Source organism: Prinia subflava, chromosome 7 (assembly GCF_021018805.1).
Source record: "Prinia subflava isolate CZ2003 ecotype Zambia chromosome 7, Cam_Psub_1.2, whole genome shotgun sequence".
Taxonomy (NCBI): Eukaryota; Metazoa; Chordata; class Aves; order Passeriformes; family Cisticolidae; genus Prinia; species Prinia subflava.
Genome location: NC_086253.1, coordinates 33,482,152 through 33,504,652, shown reverse-complemented (window position 1 = coordinate 33,504,652; position 22,501 = coordinate 33,482,152). Strand labels below are relative to the sequence as shown.

The following is a 22,501-nucleotide window of genomic DNA, read 5'->3' as shown; positions in this document are numbered from 1 at the left end:
TCTCATTTTTAACAATGTTCACAATTACAGAGTTGAAGAACAGCACTGAGCAGCCTTATACACTGTGCTTCACAGAAACCAGGCAAGAAGCTTTAAGTATATCTTGACCCATCCCAAAATGATACCAGACCAAAAAGGTTTCTACAGTAATTCTGGGTTTCCACCAGAAGTCAGAGCCAATGTCTGTATTACATCTTCCATTCCCTTTTTTATTCATTGAATTAAAAGCATTGCAAAAGCTCCAGAAATCCTCCTATGGCACATATGACTTCCTCATGCCACATGCAGGTAACTTTCTTTAAATCTAAGCTAAATAATTTCAGGATAAAACCTCTCACATGGTCTCAGACACCTTCTGTCTAAGCCCATGCTGCAAACAACACTTATTTGTAAGCATGAATGCAGCAGGACCCAGAGTGCAACTGGGAGCAACATTCCCAAAAGCGCTCTCATCATTGTGGAGCCTTTATTTCAAGAACAATCAACACTCAGCATCTGAATACAAAACATTTTGGATTCAAATTGCTATGGCAGTTGCATGTAATAAAGTAGAAGGGTTTCCTAGGATTGGATTAATTATGGAATCAACAAGGTTTTTAAAGAAGGAGCTTCGTTATACCCAAGGTAAGGCATTGGTTCTGCATATGGTGATGCGATTTTCCCCGATTTTGCAGCCTATGTGAAATTGTCTCTTGTAAATGTTAGGATGAGAGATGGTGGAACTTTAAAGCTAGCTCAGGAGCAAAAATTTTCCTGGGAGTTGTCTGAGAGATAGATTCCCATCTGTTGAACTACATGGTTGTTGTAGGTCCCTTCCAACTGAACTCTTCTGTTCTACTCTATTCTATACTCATATTTGCACAAAATGGGTGCCCTCTCCAAAAATATTTGTCTTCGGATGTTCTAAAATGAAGAAAAATCCAAAGCATCAGTCTTATAAACAAGTGACTGGAGCTGAATTTCAGAATTTCCAAATTCCCTCTCTAAATACAAGCATTTCAAAGCCTTTTCCTGCAGGTCACTGAATAGACATGCACAGGCTCATCCTGAAGATGTCTGAAAGAGCAAATTAAAAGTAGTAAGTCAAGATGTCTCTTCCTTGTTGCAGCCTACACAGAAACAAAGGAGCACAACTTTCCTTCTACTCTTAATGTAAGGGCCTATTTCTGTTACCGTGTTGTTTCTGTGATGGTACTACAAAGCAGTCTCAGCCTCCATCTGCCTACCTGGAACCCCATCCTGAAAATCACCCTGATAGTAAATCCAATTATTTGTCCTAGAGAGAGGAAACTCCACACCGCAGAAATCTAGTGACGTACCACAGAGACTCGAGGGCATCGCTGATGGCATCCGCGAAGTTTTTGTCTGTTGGGACGCTGAAGTACTCGCGGCAGTAACTTGGTCTGACTCCAAGGATTTCGACCTCACAACCTAAAAGCAAAAAATGAGGTAAGCTCTGCTATTTCGCCTTGATCACAGACCCCACACCCTGGTGTCCAAGTTCAGGTCTGTAAATTCCCTGTGACATTACTTACCTTATGCCTTCCCTGCAGGAAACCATGTGGCTGGCAAGGGAGAAGGGGAGAGAGGTTGGTTTGACAAGTGCTTGGAGCAAACTGTACATTGGATCCTTTTATTTCCTTCTCTAAAAGGAAGGTCTCTGTGTGACCTTCCCATACTAAAATGCTCGATTCCCTCATGGCAGACCATTTCTACCTAAATCATGAGCTTGTTTATATTTTAACTTCTGTGGCCATGTAGCCTCATTTCCAGGCTTCCAACATAATAGATTTAGATATTGTTCTCTGAAAGTTCAGCAAATACTTTCCAGTTAGATACACTGTAGCTTACATTGCAATATCCTCTATAAACTGTATTTTATTATGTGATACTGGCTCTCCACTATTATATCTGTTTCCCAGGAGGTCTTATTAAAACAGTGTAAACCAATTAACTCTCTTGGTAACATACAGCCTTTCTTACAAAATAAAGTCTGTTTTGTGGCCTAAAAATTTATGGCAACAAATCCTACAGGAGAACCTGGCCCTGAACATAGAAAAACATGTTTTTGTGAGGTTTCTTTGCCCTTTTGCTCTCCAGTTACTATGCTGCTGAATAATATTAATATTTAAAAGAAGTATGCTTCCAGAAACACTGGATTAATGCAAATTATCATTCCAGAACCCCAGAGTCCTCCCATCACAGTTTTCTGATGTATTCCTGGGGCACAAGGATGAATCAAAACAAAAAAAAGCCAACACACCAGCTTTTGCAAAATGGCCTCTGTATACAGCAACAGAGTCTGGTCAAAAAGGCAACTCTAAGCCAAAGCCTGAATCTGTCTATATCTGGGTCCCTCTGCTTCTCCTTTGGGAGGGAAGTGGTAGGCATTAGGGACTGTCATAGGTTGACTTATTGCTCGGGGTGTGAGAAGGAGGTGTAAGTACACAGAGGGCCCTAGAACAAGCAGAGCTACTATCAGAGGTGATTTACAGTGGTTTGCTTACTGGGGCACTCAGTGAAGAGAATCTGTCAGCCTTGCATCTTGGCTCCCATAAGCTCACATCACTGAGGTCCAGTACTGGGACACAGGGAAAAGCACACTGCTTGCAGGCCAAGCTGGCCAGGAGTCTTCTGATGTGATGGCTCAGGAGTACCACGAAAAAAATAGTAAAACTTAAATGTTTACACTTAGGAAATTTTTTAAGTCTTCACTGATTTGCAGAAAGCCATGTAAGTCAGATGGAAAATATCCTTTCCAAAAGTTAAAGGGCCATAGCACACATGACAGAGTCAGTCTCTTTGCCTGTGGTAGCAGCTCCTGGGTCTCCACATGCTTTGTGTGTTTCAAGGTGTGCTGGAGGTTTGTGCAAGAATGGGATGGGACTAGTGCTAGACATCCTTTGAACTTTTATTGCGCCATCAGTCTCATAACAAGGATTATGTTGAAAGATGGCAACAGCTCACGCCTGCCAGCAGCAGCCAAAGATTTCTTTGTTACAGGGCATTTTAAATGTTTTCTAGCCAATAGCATATTGCTAAAGCTTACAGACAATTGTTCTAGCCAATCTAGACTAAAAGCACATGTACACCTGCTTCAAACAATGCTTGCTTGTTAACAATGAACAATATTCCATTATTAAGCTTAAAACTTTCTACTGTCTTGCTAAGCATATTTTTCTGCAGTCTTAAGATCTACCCTAGCCAAACTTAAGACTCAAACTATTGTTTCATGTCCTTGATTGCTGTATTATTGTAACTTTTCCTACTTTCAAGCTTTGCAATTTCAGCTAATTTTAAATTCTTCTGCTCTTCCTGTTTCTGAGGCCTGCTTTCACAACTTTCCGAAAGCCTTATCTTTAGTACTTCCCACACAACTGACCCCATCTATTATGATTAATCAGTTATTTGCAATAATAAACATCAAATGTAGTCAACTGATTCACTTCCCTGTAAAAACACATTTGTTACTCTTGAACCTGTATCTAATTTTTATTTCTAATAAAATTGTGGGATGGTGCCTACTTTTCATTCTTCTTCTGTTGCCCCAAACATATGATTTAATCTTCCACTTTCTGCACGAAGGTACTTTAGTGTTCATCTCTCCACCATGATCCATCGTGACAGTTGTCTGCAGCCTGGATAAACTGCCAGCAGATTACTTGACAAGAACTGACTGTCTAGATCATCCCACAATAAAACTTCTATACATCTGCACACAGCATCCTCAAGAAATTACACTGTGCAACAGAGATAGGTCCAAGCTGATACTTCACCAAATCGTCAGAAAAATGTATTTCATGAATGGCCTGAAGTCATATCCAGAAAGTCCCTTTCCCTGAGGGTACAGAGTTCCAGTCTTTTGTAGGATGTCCTAGGTGCTACCAGCAGCAAAACAAGGGCTTTCAGCTACATCAGATGCTAGAGGTGGTGCAGTAGTCCTCTCTGGGCTTTGCTAATATTTCAGGATTGAATTGGAACTTTGGAGCCAATTTCTCCTTTCATACTTGAGTCTGGCTCAACATTGTCTCCAGGCAAGAAGTTAAGAATGCATTTGGAAAGTTCCTTGTGCTTTACTTCAGGTGGATGACTGCTCATAGCCAGTGACTAATATGATCATTTTGCCTATTTTTTCTTCAGATACTGACATCAGATTCTAATTTTCTCAACATTCCTCAGAATTACTCATGGGATAATTTTAACTGGGAGCATTAACCTCTTGGGGATCTGGCATATTTTAGTTGCTGAGATATCTTTGTTATTTCTAGATTGTCAAGTGATGAGCATGATGTAGAACACTACAGAGCAGCAACAATTAGAAATCATTTTGGCCATGAGATAGTGGTCTTCAAGTGTGCAGTTCATTGGCAGTACCACTGGAAATTCAAGATGCTTAGACACCAAGAGCTTCCTTGGTCCAAAATACTGGCCATGAAGACCCTTTAATATTTAAATTTCGTTTTGGTAGAGGCCAGGACAGATGGTAAATTTTCTGGTTTAGATATTATGAGAAAGGAAATTTAAACAGATTTGGAGCCAGCCAAAGAGAATACTAAGTTTTTCTTGGTTAAACTACAAATATTTAAGCTGTGTTTACTAAGATATAATGCTAGATACCTTTGCACAGTTTTGTATCATGATAAACCTTTATTTAAAAACCTAAGCTACTGGAGCAGGAATAAGGATTTCTTTCAGAGTGATATATAGGCCCCTCTTTATTTATCTGACATGGAGACCTGAATCTTTGCCAGCTTTAAATTACATTTCTAAACATTTATTTAACAGTTGGACACTTCATGTCATAACAGAAGATTTTGAAAACTTTCCAGACTAGCTGTATGGTCTGCTAAATATTGTGTTTAAATAGCAAAAGTTGAGTTTAGAGTCTTTTTTCTTCCCCCCTCTGTATCTCATTTCAGTGTTTAGAGAAGTTGTCCCTGCATTTCAGCTGAAGTAGCTGCATCAGCAGCTGGAAAATGAAGGAGCTTAAGCATCTGGGATGATGCCACTTAGTTGGCTCAGGGTAAGGACCACTCCAAAGCTTTGATCTCAGTGGTACTGCCAGGATGCTCTTGCACTCCTCTGGGCATTCTCCACCTGCTTTGGACAGGCAACCTGGCTGTGAGGCTGCACCTTTCACCCCATGCACAGCATGAAGAAAGGAGAAAAACATCCCTGCAAGCCAAGGCCGTATGTTTTGGCAGAAGTTGTGTTCAGGACCCCCAGCATGGCGATAGTTTGGCTCCTCTGCTTCTAGAATCAGGAGATCCCAGGTGCATTCTGCCCATGAGCAGTCTATGCTGGGTTTATGTTGGGTTCACAGATAAAGCTGTGTGATTGTTGTTCACATTGGAGAGCTCTCCTGTTCTGTGTTCCTGTGTGCTGGGATCTGGATTCTATTTGTTTAGGCAGTGACTACACGTGAGAGAAGAACATGGGGAAGAAAATGAATCAGCAGATTTTGGGTTCAGACTTTGCAAAGCTTGGAACAGGCACTGAGGAGGAAATGGCACTGGTAAAAGTTAATCCTGAGAATCAGCACTGTGGCGTTTCCAATGCATTCCTGCTATGGTTCATTGATCTTGTTTGTCTTTACTGCTGGCTGAAGAGCAAATAGCATCTTCCAGAACAAAATGTGATGAGTTTAGCTATATACTGCTGTTCCTATTAAGAATTTCCCAAACTTTTCCTGTTTGGATCTTTATCATAATTGCAAGATTCATTACTAAGCAGCAGGGAAACACACATGTACAGGGATACATATATATACACCTCATATGTTCTCTCCCTGGGAAACACTGCTCAAATGGCAACATGAACGATCTAGGTAAAGTCCAACGGCACTTAATGGAAAGTAATACTGGGGTTTTTTGGATTTCAGCAGCTCTCTGTAGGCTGTTACATCTATTCAGTACATAATTATACCTATTGAGAACAATTACAATAGTAGTTAAAAATGAATAGTCTACAGAAAGAGATATTTTTTAAAATTTTTAAAAGAATTCCTACATTCTTGTATAATTTCTATATCCTACTATTTGCCTTGCCATTAGATCACTTGAGACCTCTTCTGTAGGAAGCAGCATGTTTTCAGGGCTGATGTAAACTCTTTGACTGCCTCTGAGTCCATAAGGCAACATTGTCACCCTCAGATCTTTTTGCTCTCCACTACTGCAGAAACATTCTGGATGGCTTTTCAATGTTTTTCATCTTGGTTCTCTCTTTCTTCCCATTCCTTAGAATCATGGGCTTTTTGCCAGGGCACCGTTAGCCGCATTGCATGGAAAGACTGTGGCCAGGCACATGTGCATTAGGATGCAGAGACAAGCTGGCCAGGAGCCCATGGCATGAGTCAGCTGCCACTGCCCTGCTGGCACTGGCTGCATTCAGTACAGCTCTTCTAACAGCTCTCTGGTCCTCCAGCCTGTGCTTGCACATTGAGGATATCTGCAGACTGCTTAGGGTAGGCAGCAGTTAGAAGATTAAAAAAGGTTGAGAATCTGGTTGCTTTGCAAGGGATTTGGTCTGGTTGCTCAGCTGGAACATCTATTTCCATGTGAGTCCCTAAATGTATAGCCTAAGGGGATACAATACTTCTGTTTGTATTATTACACATCCCTAGTCATTCCAGTGGTCTGATATCTAACAAATGAGGAACAGAAAGGCCAAGTCCCTCCAAATGAATGGCTCAGACTCAGAGCAACTGGAACCACAGATGAATTAACAATGCAGGATGACCAGAGGACAAGGATGCTTTACTTTCAGCTGGATTTTCTTGTCCCCACAGAGCAGATCATCTTCAGCTCTCAGCTACAAATTTCCAAATTAAAGCCAAAGAAGCATTGGAGGAGGGTGGTTACTGTTTAACTTTGGACCATGAACCATGCATAGAGCAACCACTCAGCATAGCAGAAGTTACAGGTGGGCAAGAGGAACAAGCAGTTGATGGAGGAGGGAATGCTTTTCAAGTCAGCACCCTCCTGAAGCTAGCATTTAGTGGAAAGCTGCCTCTAATGACACTTCAGTCTTTTCCTTTTATGCAAATTATCATGACCAAAGAAAAGCAAATCCATTTCTCTGTCTGGTTAGTAAAGCACATAAAATTCTTATCTGTATTTCAGAACTGTATTAGAGAGTCATTCCTACAGCATATGGAGTGCTCAGATGTCAAGGTGTATGATAGCAATTTTTCACATACTAACCTGGCCAGTAGTACATGGAAACGTTCTTTTTAGCTTTCATCATTGTGACCCACAAAGGCTCTGATCCATTCCACCAGAGAGGCAGCAGGCTTTCTTTATTCACACCAATATCAAAAGATACATTTGCCTTCTGGTCCCACATGTAGTTCCCAGTCATCTGATGGACCTCACAGTGGCGACCTTTAAGAGTGGAGAAAAAAGCAGACACAATCAGATTGGTGTTCTTCAGTAGAAGGATGCTGGCAGCACCACCACTGGATACTACTGGATCATCCAGCAAATCAGCTGAAAAGCCTTGTCTTTGTCTTAAATTCTGGGATCTCCTCCCTTGCAACCATTCATAAAATCTCACTAACTCTTACCTTTCACGGAGGTGCTCCAGCTTGCTTACTAAGTCCTCCAGTTCAGACGCCCAAAAGTCAGTTGCTGAAGCTTGTCAGCCCCCTGTGTTCCCTTCACAAACTATGGATAAGAAGAGTCATGTCTAGAAAGCGATTCATGCCACCCTAAAACAGGCATCTCAGGTATCTGGAGCTGATATGCCCTTAATTATTGGTAGAGAAAGATCACAGCCTTTTCTCAGCTTCAGGCAGCCAAATTTTATACAGCTGAGGCCAGAAGAAACAAACCTTGCACCCTGTGTTCTGCTCAACATTTCAAACTCAGTCCCACACACAGACTATGTCAGCAGCAGCCCACAGGTGCCACATGTTTGGCTGATACCTGGCTCCTTCTACACACCCAACACCTGCCAAGTCTGGGGCCATTTTAAGGTACCCATCAGCACTCACAGCCAGAGGGCTGTGGGAAGCAAGCTGTGAACAGAAGGTGATAAGAGCACAATCTAGAAACATAGAACAAAGATTGAGAAACTTGCTTTTATTCTTCCTTGATCTTTATGGCACATAGTTTTTCTGCAAACGGGCAAAAACTAGGCAAACACATTTATATGTCACTTTTATTTTTCATTATTCACTTTTCTTTTATTTTTCCTGTAATGATCAACTTTGTCCTTAGTTGTGGGTACAGCAATAATTTCATCAGACATGTTCAGGCCTCTTACTGTATCTGAGGGATCCTTGGGCAACTTCATATTACAAGAAACTAGTATATTATAACTGAGAGATATCTTCTGCTTCTTGTAATTGTCAGAAGAGAAGATGCTATATATTAATAATTATTCTGAAGATGAATTAACAGAAATGGGGAAAGAAATGTTGAAGAATAAGTTGTACTGGAAGTTCCTTATTTACATATCTTAAAAAGCAATGACTGAAGCATATGATAGACACTGTGCTCATTAGCTGGTGAGTCATGTTATTGCAGGGATCCAGATAACAGGCTTTGATTATTTTGAGCCTGAGCATGGTGATCAGAACTGAAATAACCTTGGTATTCTTGTTCTGAAAAGACGTCATTTTAAGCAGAGGACTCTATACTTTGGGTGCATGTGATCTTGAAATGGATTTTGAACTCTCCCTCCCTACTAAAATGTATTTCAATTATGCAGAACATTTCCTTCTTCCCAGAGGAAAAATGTGGTCCCAGTTTGTGGCAGTCGCTACTTATCATATTAACCCATACAGGTTTAATATAGGAGAACTGGTGGATTGGATGGGCAGTAATCTGTTCTCTTCAGTCTGCTGAGTGCTCTCTCTTCTGTAACTCTCAGAAGAGATAGAAGGAAGTCTCTATAGAGCATCAAAAACACAGCCTTACAGTTTACAGGACAACCTCAGCTTCTTAAAGTCTATGTATTCCTAAGCATCTATCAACCTGATAAACTGCAGCAGCCAATTTGTGCTGGCCTGAGAAACTTACAAATCAGTGCTGAAACTCTATCAAAGTGCTACCTACATGTTAGGGATCTGTATGATGTGTAGCGCAGTCTTCATACAGAATCGATGAGCTCTAGCTGCTACTGATCATATATGATGTAAGGTCTGCTGTCTGTCCACATTTTTAAGGAAGTGATTGGAGATTGTTCTTTGTAGTATTTTTGGGAAGTTTAATTAACTGTTTGAACTAGTACAGAGGACAGTGTTTGGTTCTCTGCATTAGATTAGTTAAATTTGCTATGGACTCAAAATCTTTTTGTTTACTGTTGAAAAAGAGGCTTCGAGTTTTCATTATAAGCCATCAGTTTTCATTGTGGACATGCCCAGTTCACAGGGTCAGAAAAGAAGTCCGGGTGAGCAACAGATCAAAAGACATGACCATTTAATGCCATTTAATGTCTGCTTACCTGAGACCTGTGTCTCACAAAGACCCTAGGCCTTCTTGGAAGACATCAATAATCAGCCAATTAATCTCTTCCTTGGGTTGCCCCTCCCAATATTTGTCATCAGTAAACACTGTTCAAAAGTATGCCTGATATCTAATTCTATTTCTGACCTTTGTTAATCTTCAACCATGGCTATTCTGAACCTTGCTCACTAGATTGAAAAGCCCTGGAATAACTGGCAAATTTGCCCCTGTCCCACCCTCCCCCAGGATACTTGAACACAAATTAAGGCCATTTCTCAAGTTTCTTTTGGGTCATCTGTCCAAGCCTTCTTCTTCATATCCTGTTTTCACTTGTTTTCTCCAGCTTAAGAAAATTACCTTTGGTATGCTTCTTTTGAACCATTATCAAAATAGCAACATGATGTTAGAGAGCCACCATAACATTCTGAATTTATTATTTCTTCCATTACTGCAACTTTTCTCTGTAATCAAATGTTATCTTGAAAGTTTCAAAAATAGAAACAGGGCAGAAAGCAATTTCAGCATACAGATGTCACTATTTAAACTCACTGTGTTGTAGGAAAAATTACTCCTTCCTCAAGCAAGAGAGGAAAACAAAGAGGGTATAGTTTGCAAGAATATGATAACTACTATATCCTTCTGGAGGAGAGCCAGCAAAAGCATTTGCAAGTCTGCATGCTACAGCTTACTTGGACACTACACTTCATACAGCATTTGTCTAAAGCACATTCCCATGTCTCCAGGCACTTTTGTCAGCATTCAAATGAATCTCTGCATAACAAAGACGAAATTTAAAAAACCAGCAAAACACAGCCACTTGGCCACCCACAGCAGCAGCACAGTAACGCTGAGAGCTGTGCACCCTGCACCGACTGCGTGTGAGAGCTGGAAACCAGAGTGTGTGCTCCTGGGGCATTTGCCATCTCTGCAGCAAGCAAATCAGATTTATCAGAGAGCCCACAGTGTGTGTATTCGCCAGTGCAGCAAAAGTACTGTAATCTGATGGTGAACATCAGCACACGCATTTAACTAAATGTACCATGCAATATTATATATATGCCTTGCACTATGGTGGGGCCTTCCCTCTCGTGTCCCACCAAGATGTCCCCAGTCTCTGGAAAATGACAAGGGCCAGGGGAACAGATGCAAGCACAGGCTGCCACAGGTCTATACATTCTGGGGAAGAGTTAAGTTCCTCCATGCAAACAGCTGGATGACTTGCCTTGGAAAATGCTGCCTCCCATAAGGATGAAGAAAGCAGGACTTAAAAGTCACCAGCACTGTTTTGGAGCAGATATAGTGGTTGCTGCCCCAGGAACTGAGCTTTGATATATGCCCTGCTCTACTGTTCCCCTGATGGGTCTCACCTGCTCTGCTTTGAAGAGAAAGACCACAGAGTAAAAACAAAACACATGTGCTAAACCCTAAGTAGCCTGGAGAAGGCCAGAGCTCATGAGAAGTCTGGGGGGAACGCTGGCTGGGGCAAAGTGGCCCTGCCATCTGCAGATCCCCAAGTAAAAACAGTACTTGCATGATGTGCATGGACAATTCATGTCCCAAAGGAGTTTGCTGACAAAATCTTTCTGAATTTTTATGACCTCTAATGTCAGACAGAGCCAAAGCATGAACACCTTAGCCTGCATCAGGCAAAACTTTGCAATTCAAGTAGGAGCACATCAAAAAGCACAGAAGAAATCTCTGCTATACACAGCATTATTTTTTCCCCTAAAGGAGATTCATTCAGTAAGAGCTTGAAACTCTTAATTCAATGCTTTCATCATGGGGCCAAGGCTGGGGTACACAAAAAGCGATAATAAATCATCCAGCAGAGGTTTTGCAGATGCTTTCTTGTGTGGGAAGTCAGGTCTTGTGTCCCTGGAGAGCCAGGGCTCTGAGCTGTTGATTGTTTTCCTGAATTGTGGTGGGCTCAGAGACCACTCTAGGACCCATGAACGCCCTGAGCTGGGTGTGGCTCAAGGGCACTGAAGCTCCAAGCACTGGACAGAACAATGGACAAAGCAGCTGCCTGCACTATTAGACAGAGTATGAGCCTCTGGCAGTGACTGCAGCTTTGGGCTAAGGAATACATTGATACGTGAATATCTACTTAGCTAACAGCTGGTAGTAGGTACAGTAGTTGTGAGCTGTGAGATTGTAGCTAGTAAGAAGGAAAAGAGTCTGTATATCAATTTGTAGCATTGTAAACTTCTGTTAGAAAAAACTTGCTGTTCTACATTTTAGAAATGTTTCCTTTTTTTTTAACTGATAGAAAGCAAACACAGATTTTTGCAGTATTTTGTGAAAGAGAAAAATCTTGACGGTTGGCATTGCAGCTCTTCTGCAGGTGGTGAGTAAACCAATTGAGAGGAAGAATGTGAAAATGAAAATCCTCCTGGTCCCACTATTTTTTCCAGTCTGTTCTTGCTGGGATAGTACCCTTTCCCTGCCAGTTAACAGTATTACCACAGACTTATTCATGCTCTTTTGCTTCCCAACACAGTTTTAGAAATAGAAAGCTAATGAATCCAAGAAAAGGAAGAGACTTGATTAGAAAAGGAAGAGACTTGATTTCAAGTTGTATATCACAAACAGAAACTTTAAAATCTCTGCTGCTGCTGGCATCTGTAGCTGTTTGAGAGGACCAAAAAGAAAAGATAATTTCCCCTTGTTACTCATCATGCACTTTGTGTCCTTCTGGATTTTTCTAAGCTTGGACAGTGAAGTAGAGATAGTTTTAGTTAATGTGTATGTAACAAACTTCCCTCTTGTACTCCTGTTCTTCCATTTTTTTATGCCTCAGAAAACATGCAGACATCACTTACATAGTTATGAGCTTGCTTAACTGCTGAACAGAAATTGTCAGTATCCTTTTCTGGACCAGGCTGGAGTCAGGATTCCATTAACTGTGCAGCGGAAAAGAGGCATCCACTAGAATCCTCACCAGGCTGGGCTTCCTTCAGGTACTGAGTGGAAGGAGCTGGGAACTGCTGTGCTTTTAATCAGGAAATCTCTCACAGTAAACAGTAAATATACTAATCTGTGTGCACATCAGCCGGACTCCAGAAGATTCCAGGGCTGGGAGCTCAAAGGGTATTTTTTCCCAGAAAACATGGAATAAATGGGGTGCAGTGTATGTTGATTTGCTGTGTTCAGGGGAGAACAGATGTAAGCTGTTAGAGTTTGACATCATCCACCAAAGCCCCTCAGCAGTTAAGTATGCAAATGTCAAGAATGAGGAGTGAAGGGAAGACTGCTGAAACACGGAAGATGGGTGAAATCTTCAGTTTGGCAGAGTGGACCTTGATGTGACCTATCTGTGGGAGCTCTGCCATGTTGCCCCGTTCTCTACTGCTATGCAGAGGAGGTGATGGTGTATGTAGGGATGAGCTGCAGTGGCTGAGAAAACAGCACACACCACCCCTGTATTTTAGGCAAATCCCAAACACGTCATCACTGTGTTACAGCGAGTCTGGGACACCTTTGCAAAGGCCATGGCCCTCACTCTGCGTGTAGGAGACTGAAATGCCCTCTGGTCTACCTTCTCCTCCCCACCTCAAGCTTCAGGGAACCTCATAGCCCCTCTGCCACTTATTTAAGTTCATGTCCTGTCCAAAGAGGCACATGGAAGCTCCTTGCTGGCTCCTCTCCAAGCAGTTCCCCACCCATCTCTGCAACCAGGAGCTCCCTTTGCTTCACATGGAGGCCAAGCAAAATATGACACTTGGATGTGGGGCTGCACAGCTGACCAGGCAGCTGGCACATCCACATGGAAGACCTGCCAGAAAGTCTTAATTTCTAGTTTTGATCTTGGAAAAGAAATCCTTTCTCGATTTCTATCTCATATGTGACACGGTCTGTTCATGTTTATGCTGGCTGGAAATGTGAGGTGCCCCTGAGTGCTCTCAGCTGGGGAGACTTCAGGAAAGCTGGGCTGCAGGGAGTCCTTCATCACCCCTCCAACACTTGCAGGTTGTCAGGTAAGGAAGACCCAATGAGAGCACAAGCAGCTTTTCTTGACAGATATGGCACAAAGTGCTCTGAAGCAGTAACTCCTGCTTGCCGTGGTTTCAGGGGAGACCTCAGACTTTCCACTGAACTTGGCATGAAAGCTCCCTGCAGAGCCAGGCCACAGCAGGGAAAGGGAAAAATTAAAAACTCCCCACAGGTTAATAACCCAAGGTGGTTTGTGGTCTTAATTCCTTCCTTTCCAAAACAAATAGCACATAGTATGATTAAGTGAGCCTTTTTGAATAGACTTACTTGGACTCCTTCTTCCCTCCCTTGCCAAGACCACAAAGAGTCCTGCAAAAGCTCTGTCACAGCTGCAACATCTCCTTTTACCTAATTCTTCATTTCATGTTTATCAATAAAACATGAAACAATTCAGGGCAACAATTGCAATATTGTCACTTCACCGTGGAGAGCCAGGACACCGGGTAGGATTCAGTCTAGCAGCTCAGAAAGCAACCCAACCACTTAAAAACAAGACTTTTTGCCACAGTAGCGGCCAATACTAAGAAACATGGCATAAAGGAAGTTGATAGAGAAGACTGGAGCTTCATCCCAAAATCTGAATTACTTGGTGACTTTTCATTTTTCTATGCTCTGGTCTTTTTCTCACAATTGTGGTAGATGTGCAGGAAACGAAAAGACCATTAAGCAGGCTCTGGGCTTTGGGCTGAGGCTTTCTGTGTGACTTGGGGAAGTTCCAGCAAATGTCTTCTCACAGCTTAACAGCAGCAGGAGGAAGACCCATGATGAACTATGCCATAGCCCTGCAACACTGCATGACCACAAGCAAGTCACCTCCCTCCCATACTTCCCTTCCAAAATTTCACCAGGCTGGACCCTATTTATCCTGCTGTGCCAGTGCTTCACCCAGCACCTCACCTCAGCAGAAAGAGGTGTACTTCTCATTAGCATATGTTAGTTAGTTGTTTTTAGATAAGTGGCTTTTGGTCAACAGTTACAGTTGCATCTCTCTGGCGTCTGCCCTGAGAAGCACTAGGGCCATGCTGCTGATCTCCATAACCTCTGCCTGCAGGTCTGGGCAGGAGGAAGAGATGAGTTCATGTCTGAGGGGGCTGACCTGTCCCAATAGTGATGGTATCTGAGAGGCAGAGTCCACTGTCCTCCTCCAAAGCCACAGAAATGAGGAAGAAGTTCTCTCATTTAGTAACACCTCTGCTGCTCTGGAGTCGTTAAGGTTGTAGGGATGTGGGGTGAAAGGCAGTAGGCAGAAGGGAAAGGCCTTGCTCACAAGAATTAATAGAGGCAAGTCAGATACACACAAACTACAATGCTTTTATGCACATGTTGTCCAAGACCTGGCAGCCATGGGTGCTCCTGAATGGATGTGGAGCCATAAGGCCTTGTGAATGAGTAGAGAAAGAAGGGACAGGAGTATCTATCAAAACAAAAACAAACAAACAACCCAAAGTGGGATATAATGAACAAGGCAGGGGTGGGAATGTGCAATTTCTTAAACTGATTTAGCTGAAAGATGCCAATACACTACGAAGACAAATACATTTTGGAAGTTGAAATATGACTTTCTTAGCAGCTCCTGAAACAGCAGTGTAGGACAAGACACAGAGAATATTTTTTTCCTAATTTCCCAGAAGAAATTTTGGCAGCATTTAACTACCAGACATCCCAGTCATAAACAGAAATAAAACCAGTTACAGTCATGTCTGCTTGAAGCAGAGGGGATGCACGGCTGGTGAGATGTGATGAAAGCTTCCCCATGCCCATACAGCAACACCAGGGAGACAGCAGCTTGCCATTCCCTGAGCAGGTCACTATGGCATGATGCCTGTGTCAACCTGCCATGCCGAATTTTCTCCAAAACATGTCCCAGCTTTTGCAAATTTAATGGATGCAGACTGAACACAGCTTAACACTACATCTACCACATGCTCTGCACTCCTAACCCCACCACCCCACAAAACTTCCTTTCAGTGGAAGTGGCACCATGGCCCCAAAGGGTAAGAACAGTGCAGCTATGGGATTTACCTGCTGTCATGCCAAGACACAGTCATGGCATCCACTAACAGCCCAAGGGCAGTCTTGGATCTTCCTCTGGGCAATGTTGATTACCTAACTTTAGTCCTCAATTGGTTCCTGACCTACTTAACACTACTGTGACTCATGTGTTAGGAAGGTGAATTGCTATTTACAATTAAATTGTATTTGCATAGATATCCTTATCATAAAGTCTGGGAGAATTGCAAGTAGAGCTGAGTTTGGTCTCACAGACTGTCTTAGTGCTTCAGGCTAAGGTACAGAACTCTACTAAAAATAGGAAAAGTCCAGTAGTGGTGTTTCATCACCTAAAACAAAACTCTTTGTGAGTTCAAAGTAGGAGGTTTTCAAAACTCTTCAAAAGGCTGAGGACTATAGACTTCACTTTATGTAAACACATTTAATAGTAGTCATGACTAAATGTGGTTAGGAGCAAAATGTCACTCACTTTTCTTCTTCTCTTTAAGAGCTCCATCCAAAGATTTTTTTGCACCTATAAAGTGTTAGGTCGGTTTGCCCAGGTACACCTAAAGAATGTGTCCTGGACTGGAACACCTTTCTTTTCAGTCACTACATTTATTCTGCATTCATACATTTGCACCAAATAATGAAAAATAGTCAAAACCAACCCTATGATGGTTTTATACTCTTCTCTGATCAGAGATGAGCAAGAGAAAAGTGTTTGCTTGAGAGAGAAGGAAGAAGGGGTTAAGCAGTTTCAAAACAAGCTGGGCACAACTGATGTCAGATTTTTGCCTTACAATGGCATCTATTTGCTTTCCCAGCAAGCAGTATATGAATCAACTGGGCACTGCATTGTTCCAAGAATAGCAGAAGATGCCACATATCTTAGAAGATGATAGATTTTCTTACTCCTCCTCGTTTGGTGGAAACTCTTGTTCATTAAATAACTCCAGGGAAAATTCCAAGTAGAAACTCCAGGGGGAAAAAAGTCTGTTTTGTTGGTTTTTCAAACTTAACTTTTGCTTCCTTGATGTCTGTCTCTGAAGGAATTGGTCCAGCTCTACTCTCTGCACCTTCCTAGTGTCACTGTAATCATGTTCCTCAACATAAGATTAAAAGAAAATCAGCATCATAAAAACTATATCTGTCCTCTCCATTTTCTAAAAGCCTCCTGTGGACAGTCTGAAAAACTGCAGGGGAGTAAAAGCAAAATCCTAACTGTTTTTCCATTTGGCTACTTTGAATTATTACAGATATGAGGACTTAGGGCAAAGTTAAGAAAACAGAAAAAAGTTTTAAAAGAAATGTAATGCTGAACTTGCCAAAACAGGCCTGCTGACTGAAAGTAAGTTCTCAGTGTAGCTATACTCAGTTCTCATGCATTTTTATTAAAGCTCTGTACTCATTTTCCATGCATTCCCTATTGTTTCTATGTTCTATATATATGCAGCAGTCCCCATTGGTGCTTGTGCCAGTGAGCCCCAGCTGGCCATGGTGCTGAGGTGGCAGCAGGTGCCTGGCTGCACCTTGGAGGAGCAAAAGGGAACTTCAGAAATTAGTTCCAGGTGGCATTTCCAAGTTTGGAACGCCGTTCAGAGAAACAATTGTGGGCTGTAATGCCACAGTGCTTTTTAACTCCCAGCTAAAAGGACGACCTGTGTTATTTTTATATCTTCTGTGGAAGAAAAAGTCACAGAGAGCTGCCTAGCTGCCTTCCACCTCGACACGGGGAGCTGGCAGCTCTGAGGAGCATCACGGCATAGAAATACAAGTACTCACCCGTCATCAGTGTGTAGTAATTTGGGTAAGAGAGGCTGGGGAAGTCTGGGGTCATGTAATCCACCTTCACCCCCATGTTCACAATGTCCCGAAAGCCCGGCAGACCCTCCAGCTCGCCGTCATCAATGTAGTCGAAGCGAAAGCCATCGAGCAGGAACACCAGGAGTTTGCGGTGGGCCGAGGAGGCGGCGGGAAGCGGCAGGAGGGCGGTGAGGGCAGCGGCCAGGAGGGCGGCGAGGAGGCTGCGGCTCTCCATGGCAGGCGGCAGCGAGGGATCTGCGGCAGCGAGGGATCTGCGGCAGCTCCGGGGCCGGACCTGGCACCGCGGTCCCCCTCCGGCTGCCTGCGCCCGCGTTAAAGCTACAGCGCTGCCCCGCGCCGCGGGCGTGGGAGGTCACAGGTTAATTGCAAGCAGATGATTAACCTCGAGCTGAGGGAAGAGCTTGGTACTTCCCAGCTGCAGGAAAAATTGCTTCGCAGCGGTGGGGACCACACAGCATGAAAGTAACTGGAGCCTCTCAGGACGCTCCGCAGACTCTCCCGAGGCGCTCGGGCGCGCTGCCCGCTGTTCCCGGCCAGGAGGCGCCGCGGCGCGCAGCGCGCTCCCGCCGCCGGCACTGAGCGGAGCCCGCTCTCGCCGGCCCAGCTCCGCGCCGGGGCTGCGCCTCGCAGGGGGCTCGCAGGGACGGGCTGCAGCCTCTGAAACACAGCCTCACATCCCCAGCAGCGCGAACGCGGGCTTTCTTCTCATCTCCCGGCAGTGCCTTCTGTTAGGACTCAGAGTGAGATTTAAACAAAGCATCTGCCCAGCTGGGATGTGCAGTATGTGTGAGCTGAGGTCCAGAATTTCGACGGCACGGCGGTAACGCAGAGCACCAGCTGAGCAAGCTCACCTCTCTCTACATGGATGGGAGTCCCTGCAAAGATCCCTGTCCTCTCTGCTTCCTCTGTGCTGCCCTGGGACTAATTCAGCTTCTGACACACCAGCAGAAAAATCTAGCTTCGGCTAGATAATGATTGATACATTTGTTTTCTGGCTGTTGATATTATTTAGATATTCAGTGCTGGATCGTGCCTAGTTTCATACTCAAAACAAAAAAATGTTCACATTTTAGTCATGAGTCACCACCAGGTTCTTCTTCACAGAAACCTAACAATAGCTCTCAGGCAACACCAGCACCTGTTGTACATCATAACTGCACATTGCTTGCTTTACTTTAGTTCTTTTTCCCAAATAAAAGAATTTCATAGCATCCATAACATTGTCTAACTGTGGGAAATGCCCTTTGCAGATGTTTCCACCTGGGGAAGGTTGCAATACCTGGCCACAACCCCAGTGTGAGCGTCTGAACTTCGCTCCTTACAAAGCTTCCCATTGCACATCCAGCATGTCCAGTTACTTCTTAACAAATATTGGGCTGATGTAGGCTCAGCAAGACTGCTTTCAACCCTCTTGACCCAAACATTCATCTACCCCCTTGCAAGCCCACCTGGTGTCCTGGCTTGCCTTTTGCACAGTGTTGTACTGGGTGCTGGTGTCCATGAGCCAGAGCTGCTGCCTGCAGGTCACTGCTCCCAGGACATGTCTGGACATGTGCTATCCATGCCCTCCTCCCACAGGCCTTCCAGCTCAAGAAAGAAGATGCCCTGTCAGGGAAGGGGTGCTGGGACTTTCTGTAGGAGATAGTCATTCCAGGAAGGTGGAAGAAGATGGAGTAGGAGCCTGCAGCCAAGTAGAACTGCTCAGGCCCTTCAGTTGCCTATGCTTGTATTCACCTTCTCAGTAAAATTCTTCACGCGTCCTCCCTATCAGTGGACTAAATGCACTCTTCATAGACATCTCCCTCTCTGTGATGTGCCCAGACACTTTTTTCTTCCCTTTTTATTTCATGTGCCCCTTTTTCCATTCCTATCTTGGAGTCCAGCACTTGGGATGTACCCTCACATCAGTTAAACCTGCGCCAAGGACTTCGAGCATTTCTAAGCTCCAGCTCAGGGAGCTTTAAAGCAACATAGGGAACTAACCCTTCAGGGCTTTATCCCTTTTCACATAACATTTACTTTTGAAGCCTTGTATTGCTAGCTATCACCATCTTGACAACTTTAATTCTATGTTTTGACTTTTCTTATCTTGCTTGGCTGTAGTTAATTTATTGTCTCACAGTGCAGCAGCAGTTCTCTCAGCAAAAACCAACCCGGGGTCACACAGGTGTGCTGCACCTTGTGTCAGAGACAGCTGAGCCCTGGGGCCATCCATAAAACTTCTTGCTCATGAGAGAGAAATCTGGATTGTGATCCCCTGGGATGATAAAAGGTCCTGGTCCCATGAGCATTGTCTGTGAGAGCCAGGAAGTACTGGCATGCTCTAGCCTGAACTTTGAAGGAAGACACAGAGATCCTGCCATACAAGGGAAAGCCACAAGGCTGCGTGACCCGGGCAGTTGGTCTGTGCTCTGACAGCGTCCCAGCCCGTGCAAGGCTGCCACTGCCCTGCCCGCAGGGACCAGGCTGCAGCTGCACGCCAGGCTGCTGGGGACGTGACAGCCTGGGCAGTGCTGCGGGCAGCTGCCTGCCTGAGGGATGGCACGTGCTGCGTGTCACACCTGCGGAGAGTCACCACTCTTCTCAGACATCTCCAGACTCTACAGGGTCTCAGCTGAGGATCTGCCACTTCATCCACCTCCTGAAGGGAATATGCACAGCCTTCTCCTGCTGCCCCTGGCTGGGCTTCCAGGATGGGAGGTAGCCCTGCAGAACTTTGTTGTCCAGAGACAGCACTTCTACCAGTGCTTACTGTGGATTTTCACCATAGTAAAAACTGTGTGTTATGGGCTTGGAGCCACCTGTTGTGTCATGTCTTGGCCAAGCCACTGTGGTAATTTATTATGTCCATACTTATGTTGAATGAACTCAGAAATGTGTCCAGAAATGGGGAGGGAAATATGATGATGCACCTCTGGGCAGACCCATGAGGTCATGCATGTTGGTGTCTTGGCTTGTCCTCTAATGTGTGGCCTCTGGGCTTACCAGCAGGACCAGCAGCTGCTGCCCATGAAGGAATGGGATAACTAAGGAGAGAGAGAGTAAAGCGTCTGAGATGGACTCTCACCTTTAAAGGATGACCAGTTTTTTGAAGTGGTTAGAGCAAGAAGCCAGGCTTCCATCATGAGATGGTACAAAATATATATCTTAACATTTTAAGACATTTAAGATACAATGCCTTCCTTTCAAAAGGGTTGCAATCTTTTATTTGACAGCCCCTTAAGAGACAGCTCTATCTGAGCTGATAGACTGAGATGAGTGACAATTAGTGCAAAGTACCAAAGCTCAAAGTCTGCCTTAAGAATTGGAGATATATAGGTTTCCACTCAACAAATAAGAGTAAGGCCCGAGAGGGGTTAAAGAACTAGTGAACCATGTAACTATGATGCTGTATAATATCAACTTGTCTTTTGACAGACAATCCCCCTGAAGAGTGGGATTGGAGCCAAACAGTCTAGCTTGGCAGAGACAGATCCTAGCAATACATTTCATTCATGCCAAGCAATGTTGATTTGCTTTGGTTCACATTCATTTGTAAGCACTCTGTCTGCACAAAGCCCCAGATGGCCGTGGAGACTCCAGCACAACAATATTTTGATACAAATGGTCTTACAAAAGCTATCAGAGCCTGAGCTGGTGTCCAGGCACAACAGTCCTCACTAGATAGCTGTTAGACAGGGTTTAGGAAGAAACATGCATAAAGGAAAGAAAATCTCTTAACTCAAATTGAACATGAGGAGATACCCCATTGATCCAAAATTGTTTGAGAAAGATCCTCAACCACTTAGGTTGTTCAAGAAATCCTCTTACCAAAATCTGCCTCCAGTGTCCTTGAATCTATCTGTTTTTTCCAGTCCTACAGAAATAACAAACATGACAATAGAAATGAAAGAAAATTCTCTGGGCTCACATCAATAGTCCAGTCTGACTTGTCAGATATACCAGCCTTCCTGACAGCACAACTCTAGCTGTGTTCTTAGGGCCAGGTGCACATGCAAGAGCAACAGCCTCTAAAAGTAACACATCCTTTCCCTTTTCCCCAGTGAACTAGAAAATCTAAGAGGAAAACTTGTCCTTCTTTCTCTTCTGAAATAAAGATAAGAAACCATAACTTCACTCATTGTCAGCTTGTAATTCCTTTTCAGTTCCTGTTCTCCTTCACACACAGTAGTAGTTAAACACTTTGGCCAATACAGCCTGACTTACTAGTTTGGTTGTTTCTCTTCTGTTGTGAGAAAAGGCAGGGCACATCCAGACATAAAAGCCTTGAGCTGCTTGCATTTCTTTGAATAAGAAGAAGAGGGTTTGTGCCAGTCTGAAGTTTTAATTCTGCTGGTCTAAGTTTCTTCTTCCTCTCCTCCCCACCAAACACAAGATAAAAAGGTCTCAGATGGTACTAGCCCCTCTGCTGACTTCCATGCTGACTTCCACAGAAAACCTCTGGCAATATGTATATCAGCCTTCTGAGCTGACAGAAGGTCTTACCTTGGTAGAAGTCACTGGCTGCAGAAGTCACTAAACTGGAGTTTAGTTAGTATCAGTTTCTTTGCTCCTGCTGTGTGCATTCTCACAAATGCTTCTTCATGGGGGTGTGCATTAGGCAAGGCATCTACTGCTTCTTCAGATCTTCCTGGATGATACTTTATGTCAAGTCAGTTATTTCTGTGTTCTTGTGATGTGCAGTAGTTCAGTCACGAGGAATTAAAGACATAAGAAGTGGGTTGCTCTTGCTGTCAGTCATGTACAGATGTATATGATAAAGTCACACACTTGTTAGATACAGAGCATTTCAAAGGCAGAGACTCCAGCTTTCCTGGAGAAAAGCAGTGATCTTTCACTGACTCTTGAGGCAAAGTTTTCTTCTAACCTACCTATCTGGTATGAGACTTGCCTTACAGAAAACATTCACATGCTGAATAATGAGTACATCAAAGTGGGACAGTGACCACCCTGATTGACAGCCAGGGCCTGTTTAATGTTCTTTGAAGTGCCTCAATTCAGGCAATTGTGATGTTTAGAGAGCACCTCTCCAAATCTCTTACTCTGTCCTTCACTGCAACTGTCACAAGTCATATCAATATCTTTTCTAGTTCAAGAATATCTCTTGGAGATGAAGAAATTTAATGAACTAGTGGAGACCCCTCAATGGCTCCCAGTTTTCTTGGATGGAGCTGTATGAGCTTGGTGCATCATTATCAGCACTGCTCTGTGGATGCTCCCTGACAATGGTCTCCTTGGGAAAC

At 43.7% G+C, this 22,501-nt stretch overlaps 1 protein-coding gene across 1 annotated transcript in view; it reads right to left on the bottom strand.

Moving 5' to 3' along the window:
* Positions 1–17,926, bottom strand: part of ENPP6 (ectonucleotide pyrophosphatase/phosphodiesterase 6) — a 42,988-nt gene extending 25,062 nt beyond the window's left edge. The window contains exons 1-3 of the mRNA XM_063402145.1: positions 17,217–17,926; positions 7,203–7,382; positions 1,320–1,431 (exon numbers count right to left, since the gene is read on the bottom strand). Of these exons, the coding sequence (XP_063258215.1) occupies positions 1,320–1,431; positions 7,203–7,382; positions 17,217–17,472 (548 nt within the window). The 5' untranslated portion in view covers positions 17,473–17,926. The remainder of the gene's footprint in view (positions 1–1,319; positions 1,432–7,202; positions 7,383–17,216) is intronic.
* Positions 17,927–22,501: the final 4,575 nt, after the last annotated feature.